The sequence below is a fragment of the Mesoplodon mirus genome (genome assembly GCF_964341445.2).
Source record: "Mesoplodon mirus genome assembly, chromosome: 9".
NCBI lineage: Eukaryota > Metazoa > Chordata > Mammalia > Artiodactyla > Ziphiidae > Mesoplodon > Mesoplodon mirus.
Genome location: NC_138985.1, coordinates 113,933,312 through 113,950,865, shown reverse-complemented (window position 1 = coordinate 113,950,865; position 17,554 = coordinate 113,933,312). Strand labels below are relative to the sequence as shown.

General features: G+C 40.7%; 1 protein-coding gene across 5 annotated transcripts in view; it reads left to right on the top strand.

The window, feature by feature from the left end:
• Positions 1 to 17,554, top strand: part of LMBR1 (limb development membrane protein 1) — a 165,871-nt gene that overhangs the window by 84,569 nt on the left and 63,748 nt on the right. For all 5 annotated transcript variants that reach the window (XM_082633090.1, XM_082633088.1, XM_082633087.1 and 2 more), the window contains exon 9: positions 1,654 to 1,726. In XM_082633090.1, the coding sequence (XP_082489216.1) occupies positions 1,654 to 1,726 (73 nt within the window). The remainder of the gene's footprint in view (positions 1 to 1,653; positions 1,727 to 17,554) is intronic.

The following is a 17,554-nucleotide window of genomic DNA, read 5'->3' as shown; positions in this document are numbered from 1 at the left end:
CATCCAATAATAATGGTTATTTATTCAGTAATTAAGTATATGCTTTATGCTTGCCCTAAGTACTTTATTTACATGCATAATTTCATTTAATCCTGATGACAAACCCATACGTTAGGTGATGGCATTCTTATTTTATGGTTGAATTACCTGAGGTTCAGGGAGATCAAGTAGCTTATACAAGATCACAGATCTGAGAGGATGAGGCAGGATTTGAACCCAGAGGCTCTTTTCAGAGCCTGGGCTCTGGACCACTCCTTGTTCTGCCATAAGCTCCAGAGTCATTGAGCAACTTTATTGCTAAGTGTACTTTGTACCTCTCCACCTGTATGTTTTGCTTGTCATTTCCTCTGAGCAAAATGCCTTTCCTCCTTTTGGTAAATGAAGCTATTGAGTAAGATGCTACTACCATCAAAACCATTTGCCAAGGGCCTCCCTGGTGGCGCAGTGGTTGAGAGTCCGCCTGCCGATGCAGGGGATACGGGTTCGTGCCCCGGTCTGGGAGGATCCCATATGCCGCGGAGCAGCTGGGCCCGTGAGCCATGGCCGCTGGGCCTGCGCATCCGGAGCCTGTGCTCCGCAACGGGAGAGGCCACAACAGTGAGAGGCCCGCATACCGCAAAAAGAAAAAAAAAAAAAAAAAAAAAAAAAAACCATTTGCCAAGACTTTTTTCTTCCCAAATAGAAGCTGGGAATCTTTCTTCTTCTGAGCTTTCATTAACATTTTATTTTAGCTTCAGTTATGACATTACTTTCAATTCTATAATTTTTTTTTGATTTTTCGTATCTCTCCTGGACACTAGAATATAAGCTGTTTGAGGTCAAGGACTAAGTCCGATCCATATTTAGGTCCCCATCAGCCCAGAGTGGCTAAGAGCACAGGCTTTGAAGACAGATAACTTTTCTTTGCCAAACCTTTGTTTCTTGGCATATTACAATATGCAGCGAGAGCAGTCTTTTTCACAGGGTTGCTGTAGAATCAAGGGCATGAAGCACACCAACCCTTACACAGTGCAGATAATATCCCATATAATTGGTTACTGATTAGTGGGGTTTTTTGGTGGTGGTTTTTACTCGTGTTATATACTGTGGTAGTGAGTGGTGTGTATGTTAGCACACTATTTTTCTAGGGTTTTGTCTATAGGATGGTTTTCATAATACCAGTGTTTAATATTTGTGGAAATTTTTTAGTATATAATGATGATGTAAATGGAAAGTATTGTTGGTAGTGATTTAGTTTATGGATTTCTTGTTTTACACATTATGCAGGTTAATGTAGATGAGAAACCAGTGTTGGACTGGGTGATCTATTCCTCTGGCTCTAAAATACTGACTTGGGCGTAGAGATGTTACTGCATTTAGCTTTTTGGATGTTTAGAAATCATACATTTGTGTGCCATTGAGAGAGTTGCAGAGTTCTTTAAACTGAAAAAAATCAATTTAAATGTATGTAGATTTTGTGATAATCAGCTTTTGATGTGCTTAGTTATAAACTAAGAATTTCTACTTAATTTGCAAGTAGAATAGTTTGAGCATTTTTCATTTAGATTCCTAGTAATTTGAATGGTTATCTAAATTATAGGCCAAATAGCCTAAATATTCTCGTAAGCACTACTTACGTAATGTATTATTCAATAGTTTGATGTTTAAATTTAGATTCTTGAAGACCTGGATGAACAAATTTATATTATTACCCTAGAGGAAGAAGCACTTCAGCGACGACTAAATGGTATGTATTTATTACATATTTAGACCAGAATAAAAAATTATTTAATTCAAAAAAGACAGATATAAAAAAAAAAAAAAAAAAAAAAAAAAAAAAAAAAAAAAAAAGACAGATAATTGAGGGAAAAAATACAAGCCTCTCAGTACCTTGTGCTGTTGCCTGAGGCCAAGATGTCAGAGAAACACGTGAACTTCCCAGGCGAGGAGAGGTTTACTGAGGAGTAGCGGCACTTTGGTCAGGGCCCCATCTCTCCCTGACTGATCGTAGCTGTAACCAGCAGAGTCGGTTCAGTGCTGAGACGCTGGCCACTGAGGTACATCCCTCTTCTACCAGATCCTAACGTATTGGAAGCATTATGACGTGTAGTGGCTGAGGTTCTGCAGATTTGCACGTTGTCTTAGTGACTGTAGTATCCCTTCCTCATGTCTCTCCTGTTGAAATCTCTAATGCATGGTAAAAAGCAGTGTTTCTCTGACACTAAGGGACCAAATTAGACTCTGTTGTACTTAGGAGCTTTGTTGTCATTTGGGGATGCTGTTCATTGTTAGCTGGTAACCATGTAAGCATGTCAAAGATTTTACAATTTAATTTTTCATTACTGATCATTTTTGGCTTCAAATGATGAACCAATGAAGAAAAGAGTAATGACAGTTTAACAGAGAAATGACATAGTAAAATTTTCTTTATTTTACTCAAATGAATTTCACCCTGCACTCTTTTCTCCTACAAAGTTTTTTTTTTTAAATGTTGAAAACCTAACCACCAAGATCAGATTATTAATAGCTAACCATAATTCAAGAGTTGGTATAAAATGGAAGATTACTTTAACTGTGAAATACTGAGAAATGGGAAGGAAAATACCTATTTTCTTCAGTTACAAATAGTGAATTTAAGTCATCAACCCAAAAGTGTTGATAACATTTAGAGCTTTATTCTTAGATCAAAGAATTTCAGATTGGGGCCTCCCTGGTGGCGCAGTGGTTGAGAGTCCGCCTGCCGATGCAGGGGACACGGGTTCGTGCCCCGGTCTGGGAGGATCCCATATGCCGCGGAGCGGCTGGGCCCGTGAGCCATGGCCGCTGAGCCTGCGCGTCCGGAGCCTGTGCTCCGCAACGGGAAAGGCCACAACAGTGAGAGGCCCGCGTACGGAAAAAAAAAAAAAAAAAAAAAAAAAAAAGAATTTCAGATTGTATCTATTCTAGAGAATTCTCGTCAGTAATAATTATATGCTTTGATACTGATAACTTTTAGACTGGAACTACAGGTATCTTTTATTCTTCTAACTTTATTAAAGCTACTTTAACATATAAGCCTATTTAATTTAAGAATTATAACTTTAATCAATACAGTCAGCTTTATCATATTTCATTAAAGTAGTTAATATTATAATGAATTTGTCTTAGTTAGGTAATCATGCTGCTATGTAATAAAACATGCCTGAATCATAAAGAATACATGTCCAGCTGCCTCCTGCAGTATGTGGGGCTTATGTGTCAGCCTAGATGTATACTGGTTCTGCCTTACAGCTCAGGAGCCTAAGATCTAGGGAGGGTAAAACACACTGCTCTGTGAATTAAAAAATTTGAATTAAGTCTAATCAAAATAAACTTCCACATATAGCCTTTTCTCACTTTGTCCTTCAGCAATGGGGAAAAAAAAGTCCCTCCAGAATCTTTCTAGATCCTTGGCTCCTCACATCAAAAGTGGTTCGTTATATCTAAAGAAATTGAAAAGGAGGACTTCCCTGCTGGCACAGTGGCTAAGAATCCGCCTGTCAGTGCAGGGGACACGGGTTCAAGCCCTGGTCCGGGAAGATCCCACATGCCGCGGAGCAACTAAGCCCGTGCGCCACAACTACTGAGCCTGTGCTCTAGAGCCTGCGAGCCACAGCTACTGAGCCCGTGTGCCACAACTACTGAGCCCCTTCGCCTAGAGCCTGTGCTCCGCAACAAGAGAAGCCACTGCAATGAGACGCCCGAGCACTGCAAAGAAGAGCAGCCCCTGCTTGCTGCAACTAGAGAAAGCCTGCACACAGCAACGAAGACCCAACACAGCCATAAATAAATAAATAAATATATTTATTTATTTATTTATTTATTTATTTATTTTTTAAAAAAAGAAAAGAAATTGAAAAGGAAATACTTGCCAGAAGTTTAAGGTATTATATAATGAGGCAAAGCCAAAATAAACAAAACTCTCCAGCTAGCACAATAATGTTATAGTTTGTAGATGATTAAGGATGGTATGATAGCTAATGCTAAGTGTAATTTTATTTTCTGCCGTTTTGGGAAGCCATGCACTACTTCTGACTGCTCTGTTTGTAGGTTGTCATTAAAATCTTTCCAGTGAGACTCTTTGTTGGGATAAATGCTGTAGTTTTGCTGTTTGCTGTTGGTTAGCACTATGGACTGTTTCCGGTAGAAAATAGTAGGCTTGTAACATAAAGCGTTCTATGGCAAAATGGACATTTTGACTAACATAGACTAAGAATCGTGAGCTTCAGTAAAGTATATTTATCAGTGTGTGCAGAGGAAAAAAACCAAGATGGAACAAAACTGTATTTTATGATTTGCTATTTTTTAAGAAAATATAGATCATGGGAGGTTAGTAATGGAAATCATCCCATGGACTTTATTTTATTTTTTAAAAATTTATTTTTGGCCGCATTAGGTCTGTTGCTTCGCGCAGGCTTTCTCTAGTTGCGGTGAATGGGGGCTACCTTTCCTTGCAGTGTGTGCGCTTCGTTGCGGTGGCTTCTCTTGTTGCAGAGCACGGGCTTCAGTAGTTGCAGCACACGGGCTTCAGTAGTTGTGGCGCACGGGCTTAGTTGCTCCGCGGCATGTGGTATCTTCCCGGACCAGGGCTCGAACCCGTGTCCCCTGCACTGGCAGGCGGATTCTTAACTACTGTGCCACCAGGGAAGCCCCCCAGGGATTTTATTTAGTACTGTGTCAAGTGTATTTTGTTGTAACAGTTATTTTATATTTTAAATTATTTTTAAAAAGTGAAGTTTTAACTTTTTTACTCTGGGCTATTAAAAAGAATTGCAGAATAGAGTAAAAGATTTTTAAAAATACAGATTACAGTGGTGATTCACCCCAGAATTTGTGATGGTGTTTGCTAAGGCACACTGAGTGTGCTTTCTTGGATTGCTTGGGCTGTGACGCGCATCGCATGAATCTTGAATCTTGGGAACATCTGCATGGTTTGCTGTGATCCCAACTTTACAGTTATCTGGAAAAAAACATGATACTTAGTATCAAGAGGTGCTTTACTGTGGGACTAACACTATTTTTTTTCTGGAAGATAAGATGACTCGTTGTGGTAGTTATTATATTCCTGGAGTTGGGTTTTCATGCCTGGTGTTTAAATTATCAGTGTAGCTTTAGGATGGGCTGCCTGCCTGTGACTTCTCCATTGCTTCTCGTTGACACTTGATGGTGCTAGAGGTTTTGTTCTTGTTAATATTATTGTTATTTCGTAAAATACAGTAATAAAATAAAGCTAACGGGTATTATCAAGAAGCCATCCTGTTACTAGTCTGCTCCACTCTTTCTCCTCCCTTTTCTGTTTACTGCTCATCTTCTTCTAAGCACCAGACATTGTGCAGGTGAATTTAGAACCTGAGTCTCAAGATCATGGACTAGTTAACTGAAGAACAGGAAAAGAAACGGTGAGGCTCTGTGAAGGTTGTGTCCAGCGCTGAAAGACTTGGAAAGAAATGGAGGGGAGTTGTATGGGATCCTGGAGCAGGAGGGAGCCCGAGCGCCACGCCATCTGGCTAAGCCCCCTTCTCTCACGTCCACCTACCCTGGCAAGAGTAAAGTGACGTCCCCAGAGCTCGTGTGGCTCTGGCAAGACTCCCGTGCCTTCCCACTCTCGGCACTTGGGACCCGCAGGGATAATGGGTGCGTTTTGCTCTTTGCCCCTTTCTGCCGGCTGGCATGAAGAGCCTGGGGTATGCAGTTCTTTGCATCTCAGACTCTGTGTTCCCCATGTCTCTCTTTGTCCCTTTTCTGCCCCAATTTCCCACTGTCCCCTAGCTCGTGAACCTTCTGCTTTAGCACTTGGAGCTGAGTGCTGACTCGGCAGCAGAAGCCTGGATGCTCAGCCTTCGCCCTCTTGCTTGAAGAACCGTGCTTCCTCGGGAGCTCCCTCGGTGGGGGCTCTGTTTCCCCACAGACCGCGTCTGCTCCTCCTAGAGCTTGGCTGGCCTCCTCTTGCTCTCTTTCAGATACTTTGAATGTTGCGTCTTTGGACCTTGACCTGATTGACGCCTTCTCCCCTTTTCAGGCACCTCTCCCACCCCAGGCTATTCCTGCGCCCTCCTGGAGGATGTTGTTTTATCTCCTCATTCATGATCATTCTCTCTACAACACCTATCATAATTCTTGGTGCTTTCAGTGTCCCAGTACTCTGGGAGCTCCTTGACCTCTCTCTTCCAATGATCTCCCTCAGCTGCTCATTGCCTGGGATTATAACGCAGGCCTTGTCATGAGCGGGAGCTCAAGTTCTTGCATAATCTCAAAATCAGTCGTCCTCCTCTCCAGCTCTGATTTTTCCAGCTCACTTCCCACAATTCTTCAGTATTGAGACTTAATGTGTCAGTTATTTATCCTCATAACTTTTCATTACCAGCCCCACCCTTTTCCATCATACCCTTGCTTTGTCACAGTTTAAATTCCTGGGCCATCATTATAACCGGTCCCTTGTTATAACCGGTCCCTCACATGCACCCTCAGTCCCCTTTCCCTCTCACTTTGTGGTACTCATGCCTGGCGAGACTCCAGCCTTGCTTCCAGCCAGCTCTGGATGTCCTCTGTACTCACGTCTGTTCACCTCTGACCATGACTGCCTGGCCTTTCTTTATGTGCATGACCGTAGGTTCTCCTCGATGACTATTTGTATCTTCTCTTTTCTCAGACCTTCTTCACTATCACTCTCAGATGATAACTTTGCTTCCTATTTTCTTGAGAAAATAGAAGCAATTATGACAAAACTTGCCCGAGCGTTTCCCTTCGTGTGGATTCACCTACCTGCAGCTGCCCCTGCTTGTGCTGCCTTTTCTCCTTACACTGTGGCTGGATTGTCCCTGCTTCTGGCTACGGTTGGCCCTCCCCTGTTGCACTGGATCCTGTCCCTTCTCACTGATTCTAGGACAGAACTCTAGCCGTTCTACATTTCTCTTACAGAATCAGTTTTTCACCAACTGGATCATTTCCATCAGCATAGAGAATTACTGTGATTTTTCTCAACAGAAAGAAAGACCAAGTGAAAGAGAGGAAGGAAAGGAAGGAAGTGTCAATGAAAAACTAATCAGTTGATCTAAGAAAGAAATGGAAAATTTTATTCAAACCAAATTGAGGATTATAACTTGGGAACAGTCTCTCAGAAAACTCCAAGAACCGTTCCTCCTCTTAGAGGTCAAAGCACAGTTGTGTAAGTTTTTGAGACAGAGGGCTGTCTGTATTATCAACAGTTTATATAATCCAGACCTACACATACAAAGTGAGTAGTGAGTAGTGGGTAGTGGGTCATCGTAGTCCTTTACAGGGTTAAGAAGGAAGGTTATCTCCTAAGGAGTCGTCTTGTTGGTGCCAGGAGAACGTTGCTCTTTATGGTTGAGCAGGTATTTCTGCAGATGGGGCCGTGTGGTCAATGCATAGTGCAGATACATGGTGCACAGTGTGGGGAGAGAGGTGGCCAAAGGGCAGAGAAAACTTTTTATGTTAAATTTTTCCTTGACTTGCCTTAGAATACAGATTTTTATTTCCTCAGAAGGAAGGGAAGCACATCAATCTATCTTGACCTCCTACCCGCTCCAGCTCACCACCTCATTGCTTTCTCACTTTTATAGTAGAACTCCCAAGGGTTGTATTCTTGTTGGCTTCATTTCTGTGCTTTGAACGTTTGGCTTTGAACTCACTTCTGCCTCCACGACTCTACGGAAGTGCTGGTGCCAGGCTGGCCATGAGTTCAGAGTCCTCGTCTTACACTCCCCTCTCCTTGAAATAGTTTTACTCCACTTGGTCTTCAGTTTGCTGCACTTTCCTTGTCCTTCCATTTAATGGGCTGCTGCTGCTCAGTCTACTTTGCTGGGTTTTCTCTGTGTCCATTCCTTCTTCACACGGGACTGCCTCAGGCCGCGGTCCTTAACTTCTCTTTTCTGTTTGCCTGCCCTCTGGTTGTGTCCTGTGGCCGCATGGCTTTATACCACCTGTGTGCTGCTGACCTCCAGCTGTGTAGATCCAGCTGCCTAGTAGACACTCCACGGGGCTCATTGGCATCTTGAACATATCTAGTCCAGGATCAACTAATTCCGCCTCTGTTAGAGTAGACCCATCCCTGTAGGTGGCAAATCCATTCCTCCAGGTGCTCAGGCTAATTCTTTGGCGTCTCTTTCTCTTAATTCCCATGTGGATTCCTTCGCAAAGCTGTCAGCTCTCGCTTCAAAGCCTCTCCAGCATCTGACCACGCCTCACCACTTGCACTGTCACCACTCTGGTTAGAGTGGTCGGTCACCTCTTGGTTAGATTCTGTAGTTTCCTGGTGGGCTCCCTGCATCCATCTTTGGCCTTGTGAGTCAAGGAGAGCGCTTGAAAATGTAAGTCAGATCTCACTTGTTGGCTTCCAGTCTGTAGCTTCTGCATCCTCTGGCTTCCTCTCCTGTAGTCTCCTTGCTGTTCTTTTCTCTGCCTCCTGCCTTTCAGGTCTTTACCTAATGGTCCCCTTCTCGGTGGGCTTTCCCATGCTGTGAGCCTTGTGGCTGTGATTTCGTAGTGCCAGGCCCACCTCCACCCTGGCACTTCTTTCCCCCTTCCTGCTTTATTGTTTCTATGGCACTTTCCAATCGCTGACATGCTGCTCACTTTTCATATATTGCCCATCTCTCCACCTGGAACAGGAACTCCACAGGGCAGGGATTTTTGCTTGTTTTCTTCCTGATCCTCTGATACTGCCAGACATGTGGTGGGTTGGTAGTAAATATTTGCTGCATGTGTAAATGGATAGATGAAAAACACACATGGTGGATGGTTGTCATTTTACCATAGATGTGAAGAAGGAAGAAGTAAAATTTGGTGATAGCATAAAACACAATCACATGGAAGAGTATTTAGGAAAACCCATAGTAGAGACCTCTGGAGACAAACCAGGATTGAGGGGCTGGAGGACTGTGTGTGCTGGGTGTTAGTGAAGAAGCAGAAATAAGGTGATTTTCCCCTATTGTTAAGCCATGAAATGGGAGCAATCACAATCCATTTCTACTCCAGGACCCGTGAAGAGTAGCCCAGCAGAAAGTCTCATTACATTAATCGTGGTAGAAAATCTTTTGTAATTCCTTCCCAGGATTAGGTTATATATTTATCATTAGCCTGTTTAAGTGTTTAAGTTATGCAACAGAATTAATTGCAATAATTAGCTTTTGTGTGTATAGCCTATGGGTGTACTGGGTACCTTTAGAAGCACCATAATGAATAGGAATTATTTTTTGTTGTTTAAGTTCAAACCCTTCACAGTTCTTTTAATGTAATTTATTTAAAAATATTATAGCCTTTGAACTTAATGATTCAATTCAGTTTTGTTAGGTACTATTTTCATCTTCATGATAAAAAGTTAGTATATCACTTTTGGTGGCAGTTACTTTCCTGCTTCATTCTAATCTTTTTTTAAAGCTTTTTCTATTGAAGTTGATATTGATTCTTTATTTTTAAGAGCACAGAAGATGTACTTGTTTCATTTTTACTGAGGGTCATGTTGCAGTACCTTTGTATTCTGAAAGGTAAAGGATTGAAGAAAACGACATATCTGAATTTTTTGTGGAACTAAGTGACCTGTCAGAAGCATTTTGTCACCATCAGTCCTTGAACCTTGCTGTTTATAACAAAGCTGAGTTTGCCAGGCAGTCTATGCTTGCTTTAGAGTTCTAGCATCCTGTCGGAAGCTTTCCCATTGTCATTGGCAAGACAGTTAGCTATATGATGTCTTTCACATAACACCTTTAATGGTATAAGGAAGCTTATGTTGGGTTTTATCTCATGTCTGCTATGTTACTTTCATCTTGACTTTCCTTAGGCATTCTTCTGTAGTCTAGCAATGGTTATTCTGTTGGTTATACCACTGAAGTGAGACTGTCTCAGATTTAGCAGACTCTGGCCCACTTCGAGAAATGTTTGGACTTAGTTAGACAGGCTGAAGGTGATCAAATATCATCTTTCATCAAGAACATACATAGCAAAGATTGTTGACACTGAATGACCCTTTTTTGGACAATACTGTGATAGAAGAAAATATTTAGTAATATCTTGACTTCATGAACTAACAGAAAAGAGTATTAATTCTACTGGTAATACTAATTAAATGGTTTCGAATGAGATATCAAAATTTGGGTCCAAGGGTCTCAAACTGTGAGAGACACCTTGTTACAATTTGTTCAGTTTCTTGGGCCATATAATCACTTTTCATCACAATAAAATATGACCCAGATAATGAGATCATGAAGGGATGAAATGAATTGACTGAAGAGATACAGTATTAGTAGATGAGGAATACTTTGGAATAACTAACTATAGAATAATTTAAGAGTTAAGTAGCATATATTCTCTGAAATTTAGAGAGATACTCTGTATAGATGATCCAGATTTGTTAGCAGAAGATGAATTAATGCATATGAGCTGCTTGTTCAGCCACACTTATGTGGAGATGGTGTTCCCGAGAGTAGCACATATAAAATAATCTTAACATCTTATCTAGCTTAAGATCTACCAATAACTTATAGCTAAAGTAGAAACAAAAAGCCCAAACCATTAATTTAATTGTACATAGCTTCATATAATATTCCTAAAGCTGATTGTTTAATACTCTCCATCTTGCTTGTGGTCATTTATAATCAAAGTATCTTGCGGGCTTCCCTGGTGGTGCAGTGGTTGAAAGTCCACCTGCCGATGCAGGGGACGTGGGTTCGTGCCCCGGTCCGGGAAGATCCCACATGCCGCGGAGCGGCTGGGCCTGTGAGCCATGGTTGCTGAGCCTGCATGTCCGGAGCCTGTGCTCTGCAACGGGAGAGGCCACAGCAGTGAGAGGCCCGCATACTGCAAAAAAAAAAAAAAAAAGTATTTTGCATTTTCAAAATTGTGTTGAATATCAAAATTCTCATATTACTTGGTTCTATAATTAGCCATATTTTTTTTTTTTTTTCTTTTTGCGGTATGCGGGCCTCTCACTGTTGTGGCCTCTCCCGTTGCGGAGCACAGGCTCCGGACGCGCAGGCCCAGCGGCCATGGCTCACGGGCCCAGCCGCTCCGCGGCATATGGGATCCTCCCAGACCAGGGCACGAACCCGCATCCCCTGCATCGGCAGGCGGACTCTCAACCACTGCGCCACCAGGGAGGCCCAAATTAGCCATATTTTTGTGGATATGTCAGAAGTAAATAGAAACTATTATTTTAACAAATGTTAGCACTACAAATGGAATAGAAATAGAGTTTTTGAGTATGCTAGTTGTCTGTCTCCTCTGTAGATAGTAATAGTATTTGTTCATGCCCAAATAGATGCTTTAGAGATTTCATGGCCAGGCTTCAGTTTTCAAAAGCTTTCTGGGGTCTGTCTAATCATCAGTGGCTTTATGGTGTACAGTAATTGGTGTTTGCTTAGGGGATGGAGACTGTTCATTCTATGAATTATTAGGAATCTTGGGCTTTAACAACTAACTTGTTTGTCTAAGTGACTAGAAATAATTAAAAGTACTTGAGTGACCTCACATTCTTGGTGATAGAAATAACTTTGGTCAATTTAAAGTACTAAGTTTAATGAACATTTTAAAGAGTTACTTAGATAACAGATTTTCTAATCAGCTTTCTTTTGGCTATATGCTAAATTTAAAAGTTAAATGAAAAAGTAATGTTTATACTAGAGGTATCTATTTCCAAGTAGTATTCATTATGGGACTAAGTTTAGGACACTGAATTGTTTATGGTCCTGAATTGTTTAGGGAGATTGTTTTATTGCTTTATATTCTTTGAATTGTTTACATACCCAGTTGGAGATTTATGTTTGTTTTTAAAAATACAACATTATATATTTTACATTAAATAATTAGTGTCTGTCCTTTAACATATGAATGCATGTCAGTTAAGGCTGTCTTACATATTAAGAAAAGGTGTGGGCTTCCCTGGTGGCGCAGTGGTTAAGAATATACCTGCCAATGCGGGGGACATGGTTTTGAGCCCTGGTCCGGGAAGATCCCACAGGCTGCGGATCAACTAAGCCTGTGCACCACAACTACTGAGCCTGTGCTTTAGAGCCCATGCTCTACAACAAGAGAAAACACCGCACTGAGAGGCCTGCGCAGTGCAACGAAGAGTAGCCCCTGCTCACTGCAACTAGAGAAAGCTCGCGTGCAGCAATGAAGACCCCACGCAGCCAAATATAAATAAATAAATATCTAAAAAAAAAAAAAAGAAAAGGTGTAAGGACAGCTTAATTATTGAAGAAGTGCTGGACTTTGGGAAATTATGTTATCTTGCAAGCAAAATATGTTCAATACCACACTAGTTTTTCAGTTTAAGAATAAAGCTGGGAAAAGTTGCCTTCAGCTATTAGTTTTCCTGAATCCAAAGAGATGGGTGGGGCAGGATCACAAATACTCATTTGATCAAAGTTATTGGCTCTGAAGGTGTTCTTACCTGTGTAAGAGAGATGAAAGGTGTTGTGTTTATTGCATGCTAGTAACAGTGTAATTTTGAACTAATTGGTGGTGAACTGCCAGTCACCTGGGGGAATGCAAATAGATACTCTTACAATTTCCTTTGAGGCGGTGAAGTCTTACGCTGAGGCTGGAAGGAACACAGAATAATACCGTTAAATTGACCTTAAATGAGCTGCTTTGTGGTTTTCTTGGCGAATCCCTTTTTATTTTTCATGACTAGTCCAAACAGGTTTTGTCTACCAATTTGACTTATTGACTAGACAATGCTGACATTGAATATTTTAGATTCATTTTGAAGTAAAGTAATGATAATACAGTTCTTTAAGATATTTTGATCATTTTGTTGCTGCAGGTTAAATTTGTGTAACATTCCAGAAGTCTTTGCAGTGTATCATGCTTCCTTACAAGAGCCGTCATTTCCTTCCAGTCATTTATAATGGGATATTCCGCCCAAACAAGCTTACTTTTCTCACTTAGGTAGTGAGATATACAGTAAAGGATGGTGGTGTCTTTGAAAATTGTGTTATTCCAGATGAATCTAGTCATTTAAAAAAGGCGTAATTTCTTTGAGGACAATAAGAACGTATTCTTAATTTTAATATGCAACTCAGTCAGTGTTTATTAACTACGTATTGTGTGCCTAGCATTGTGTCACCAAAAAATAAACACACAGTGTTACAGAAATATCACTTTAGTTATTTTCCTTTGAAAACATTGATTAGTCTAGACATCTGTATTGAGCTTTGTAGACATCACACCCACAAAGTAGGCATTTATGTCTTTTCACTTAATTTTACATTGGCAGCAGGAATACTGTCTACTCTGATTCCCTTTCAAAATTCTGAATATTCATCAGATTATTTTTTCTAGCAGTGAACTGGTTATTGGAATAATGCTTTTCTTTGCAAGTATAGGGAATGAAATGTAGTTTGGAATTGTATTTGTAATTTATCAGATATAGAAGTTAAATGAGCATTAACTACAGATACATACCATATAATTTGTAAAGAAATGAGATGAAAAGTAAAATATACTTATCTCTAAGACTATTATATTCAAAGATACTTGAAAATCTTATAATGCTATGCCATCTTACTGTAAATCTCTTTGTTATACAGAAATATCCACTAATTCTGTAACTTAAATGTTTCTCTTTTAGTTTTGGCTGCTAAATTTGTAGTCAAAGTTCAGTAGTTTTGGGTCACACTACCTGAATACATCTATACTATCTTTACCCCTGTTCTCTTATAAACTATATACTGGCAAGTAAAATGATGAAACTCATGAGCTCTGGAAATAGCGTATAACATTTCAGTGCCTTCAAGACCTCAGGTTCTCCAAAAGAGAGAATATTGGATTTCTCTCTCTTCAGCGATGGACGGAAGTGAGAAAGGAAATGCAGTGGGGAATACTTACTTTTCTTAGAAACCTGGGGTAAGACTGAAGTTTTGTGATTCCACAAGAGGGCTTAGTGCATTTGTACCCTGCTGCCTTGGGGTGTTGGCCTGAATCCTCCCTTCAGTATTTTTCCCTTTGAGAAAGGAGCACTATTTGTATCTTGAGAGATGCCAGAGCACTGAGTCGTCTTTCTCCTGAGTCAGTATTTCTGGTCAGTTCATCCTTACTCCCCAAGAACAAAAATTACTGGGCCCTCCAGATGTTTTGTCACTGTTTGAGTGACTGTCTGCGCTGAGTAGGTGTGAAGGGAAGAATAGCGGCAGATACAGAAAGTTACCATTCGCTTAGGACTGAGTGACAAAGGCCGAGATGAATAGTGAGAAAGTGTGATTCTAATTGAAGTTAACTAGTGGGAGAGACAAATAAGAATTTGTAGTTAGCCCCCAAAAGTAAATACCAATTTTCAAAGAGATATAATTAGAGTAGAAAAAGGATTGCCTAGAATGTGGGAAAAACATTAAAAATTCAGTAGACAAAAGATGTGATAGTCCTTGTGGTAGACAGAATAGTGTCGTGCGAAGTTACCCAAGTCCTAACCCCAAGAGCCTGCAAACATGACCCCTTACATGGCAAAAGGGACTTTGCAGTGTGATTAAGTGAGGGGGGTCTCGAGATTATCCTAGGTGATCTGATAGGCCTGGTGTCATCACAACATTGTTTTTTTTTTAACTAACTAAATTTATTTATTTATTTATGGCTGTGTTGGGTCTTCATTGCCGCGTGTGGGCTTTCTCTAGTTGCGGTGTGCGGGGGCTACTCTCTGTTGTGGTGCGCGGGCTTCTCATTGTGGTGGCTTCTCTTGTTGCGTAGCAAGGCTCTAGGCGCGTGGGCTTCAGTAGTTGTGGCACGCAGGCTCAGTATTTGTGGCTCACGGGCTCCGTAGTTGTGGCTCGCGGGTTCTAGAGCGCAGGCTCAATAGTTGTGGTGCATGGGCTTAGTTGCTCTGCGGCTCTGCAGGATCTTCCTGCATCAGGGCTTGAACCCATGTCCCCGTCATTGGCAGGCGGATTCTTAACCACTGTGCCACCAGGGAAGTCCCACAGCATTGTTATAAGTGAAAGATGAGACAGGAGGGTCAGAGTAGGAAATGTGGTAGTGGAAGCGGAGGGTGGAGTGATCTGAAAAAGGGACCATGAGCCGAGGAGTGCTGGCAGCCTCCAGAAGCTGGAAAAGACAAACAGATTCTCCCCTAGAGTCCCCAGAAGGAACACAGTCCTGCTGACACCTTGATTTTAGACTTCTGACCTCCAGAACTGTAAGGTAATACATTTGTATTGCTTTAAGCTACTAAGTTTGTGGTAATTTGTTACAGTAGCAATAGAAAAATAATACAGTCCTTCTGCAAATTGAATTAATCATCTGGTAGAATCAAGTGGAAGAACTATTTCATGTCACAGAACAAAAGAACAAAGAGAAGGAAATCACTAATGAAATAATAGACATGGACTACAGAGCTAATATACCTAGTCTAAGTAATAGACATCTAAGAGAAGAAAAAAGAACAAGTAGAAAGAAGTAAATAAATAATAGAAGAACTTGTCAGTGAGCTGAGGAAAGACTTGAATGTACATTAAAAAGGTCACAGAGTCCTAGGCAAGATTATTAAGCAGGAAATAAACAGATCCAGAGTTATATGATTCACGAATTCCAAGAATAATGATGATAATAATAAAAAAGATTTACAAGCTTTCACATAGAAAAATTACTTACATAGGAGAGAGAGACCAACATCAAACTTCCCTTTTATAACCTGTTAAGGATTATTAAATCATCTGTAGTCTTAGGGGGGCAGGGAAGATTGCAATTAAAAACTCATATATTTCCAAAGATGTCATATATCTCTTAGGGCACAAAAAGACATTCATTTATTTATTCATTTTATAACTGTATATTTAGTAACTAGGTACTATTCTAGTCATTAAAGATATGGTGGCTTCCGTACCATTGGAAAAAATTTAGTAATAATCTCAAACTAAATATTTTTAAAACAGTCTCAGCACAGTCCAGGACTTAGGAGGGGTGAGTGGAAAGCAGTGAGAGAATGGTTTTAAAAAAGTGTTGTGAGAGCTTCACCTTGGTGTGGGGTAAGTTACCTAGTAAGGTTCTCCTTTGGGGTTAGGTTGAAAAAAACATAAGTCTAAGTATGTGTGTTAAGAATGAGAAAGTAACCACTGAAGTGTCAAATTAACATGGGTAAAAGAATAAATAGAAATTCCACTCGCTAGGAAAAGAAGAAATAATGAACAAAATAAAACAAACAGAAATTATGAAATTACATGAAAGAAGAAAGCACCAGTCTTTATAATAGACCAACTTGGGAATGGCAGAATTCAGTCCCTGGATGTCACTGCTGAGCTGCTGGAAAACCCACTTTGAAGCCCACTCTGTGTGTAAACTTCCAATTACATGAAATTATTTTCTTATTTTTTAAGGTACTTTGAGTTGAGTTTTCTGACTCAGCAGAAAGCATCCTAATAATACCCCCCATTTCACAGATGAGAACACTGAGGGTCAGAGAAGCATAAACCTAAAAGAAGGAAAGCTTGAGATGAGAAAACCATAAAAAATTTTTGAAATTTAGCAGACCTGAGAGAATTTTAGAAGTAACGAATTTAGCAGACCCAAGAAAGCTGAATCCTAAGCCATCTGTGCTTGATTTATAGTGCAGAATCCCCTAAAGTCCCCAAAAGTGGTACTACCAGAAACCTATGAAAGTGGGGATAAAGTGGAACAAGTTAATATAAGGAGGATTGGTGAAAAGCCTGCTTATGAAGCGATTTGATCCCCACATCTTTCCCCTCCATCCAGGGTACCAGACCACTGCCTCTTCCCCACCTCAGCAGTAGAGGGAGGGTTATTCTCCAGAGAAAGTGAGACTGTGGCCTGGGCACAGATTGGGGGAGTGGAGGATGGGATGAGTGCTTACAAACTAAATGTGTGAGCTCCCATCTCCCTTCACCTGGACAGCCAAACTTTAATACCCCAAGAAGGAGATCAGAGAGTCTTATCTGGGGAATCTGTCTACCCAGGAGGAAAGCCTCACACCCTGCTAGCAGTTAGGTGTTCATGAAAAACCCAGCTGGATTACCCAACAGGAAGTCTCGTCAGGTGCCACCCACGCAATCTTAGAGTTTCAAATTATCATTTTTAGTGCTTCCTTCTTAAATATGAACAGATGACTAAGCATTATCATACTTAAGAGAAAGACCTCCCATGGGAAAGTAGGGGCCAAAACAAACAAACAAACAATAAAGAACACTAGGGGGAGACGGAATATGCACAAGGTAACAAAAAAGTAAAATCTATCATCAGTATCCTGCAAGAGACTGAGATTGCATCCATGAGAAGGGCCAGGATTCCATTAAAAATGGAATAGCTAGTGAACAGAAAGGCCTCTTGAAATTTAGAAATGAGAATGTATCTAAAAGATTGGATGTTAAAGAAAATAGGTAAACAATGACAACCATAGGGAAGAGTTAAGAATAGTAGAAGACCATTTCAGGAGATCTAACATCCAACTAATATAATTCCAAGTGGGGAGAGGAGAGAAAACAGGATGGAGGAAATGACAAAATCAAGAAAATTTCTCAGCTCTAAAGGACAAGAACTTGGAGATTGAAAGTGCTCACTCAGTGCCCAACATGGAACATGAGAGTGACTCACCGAC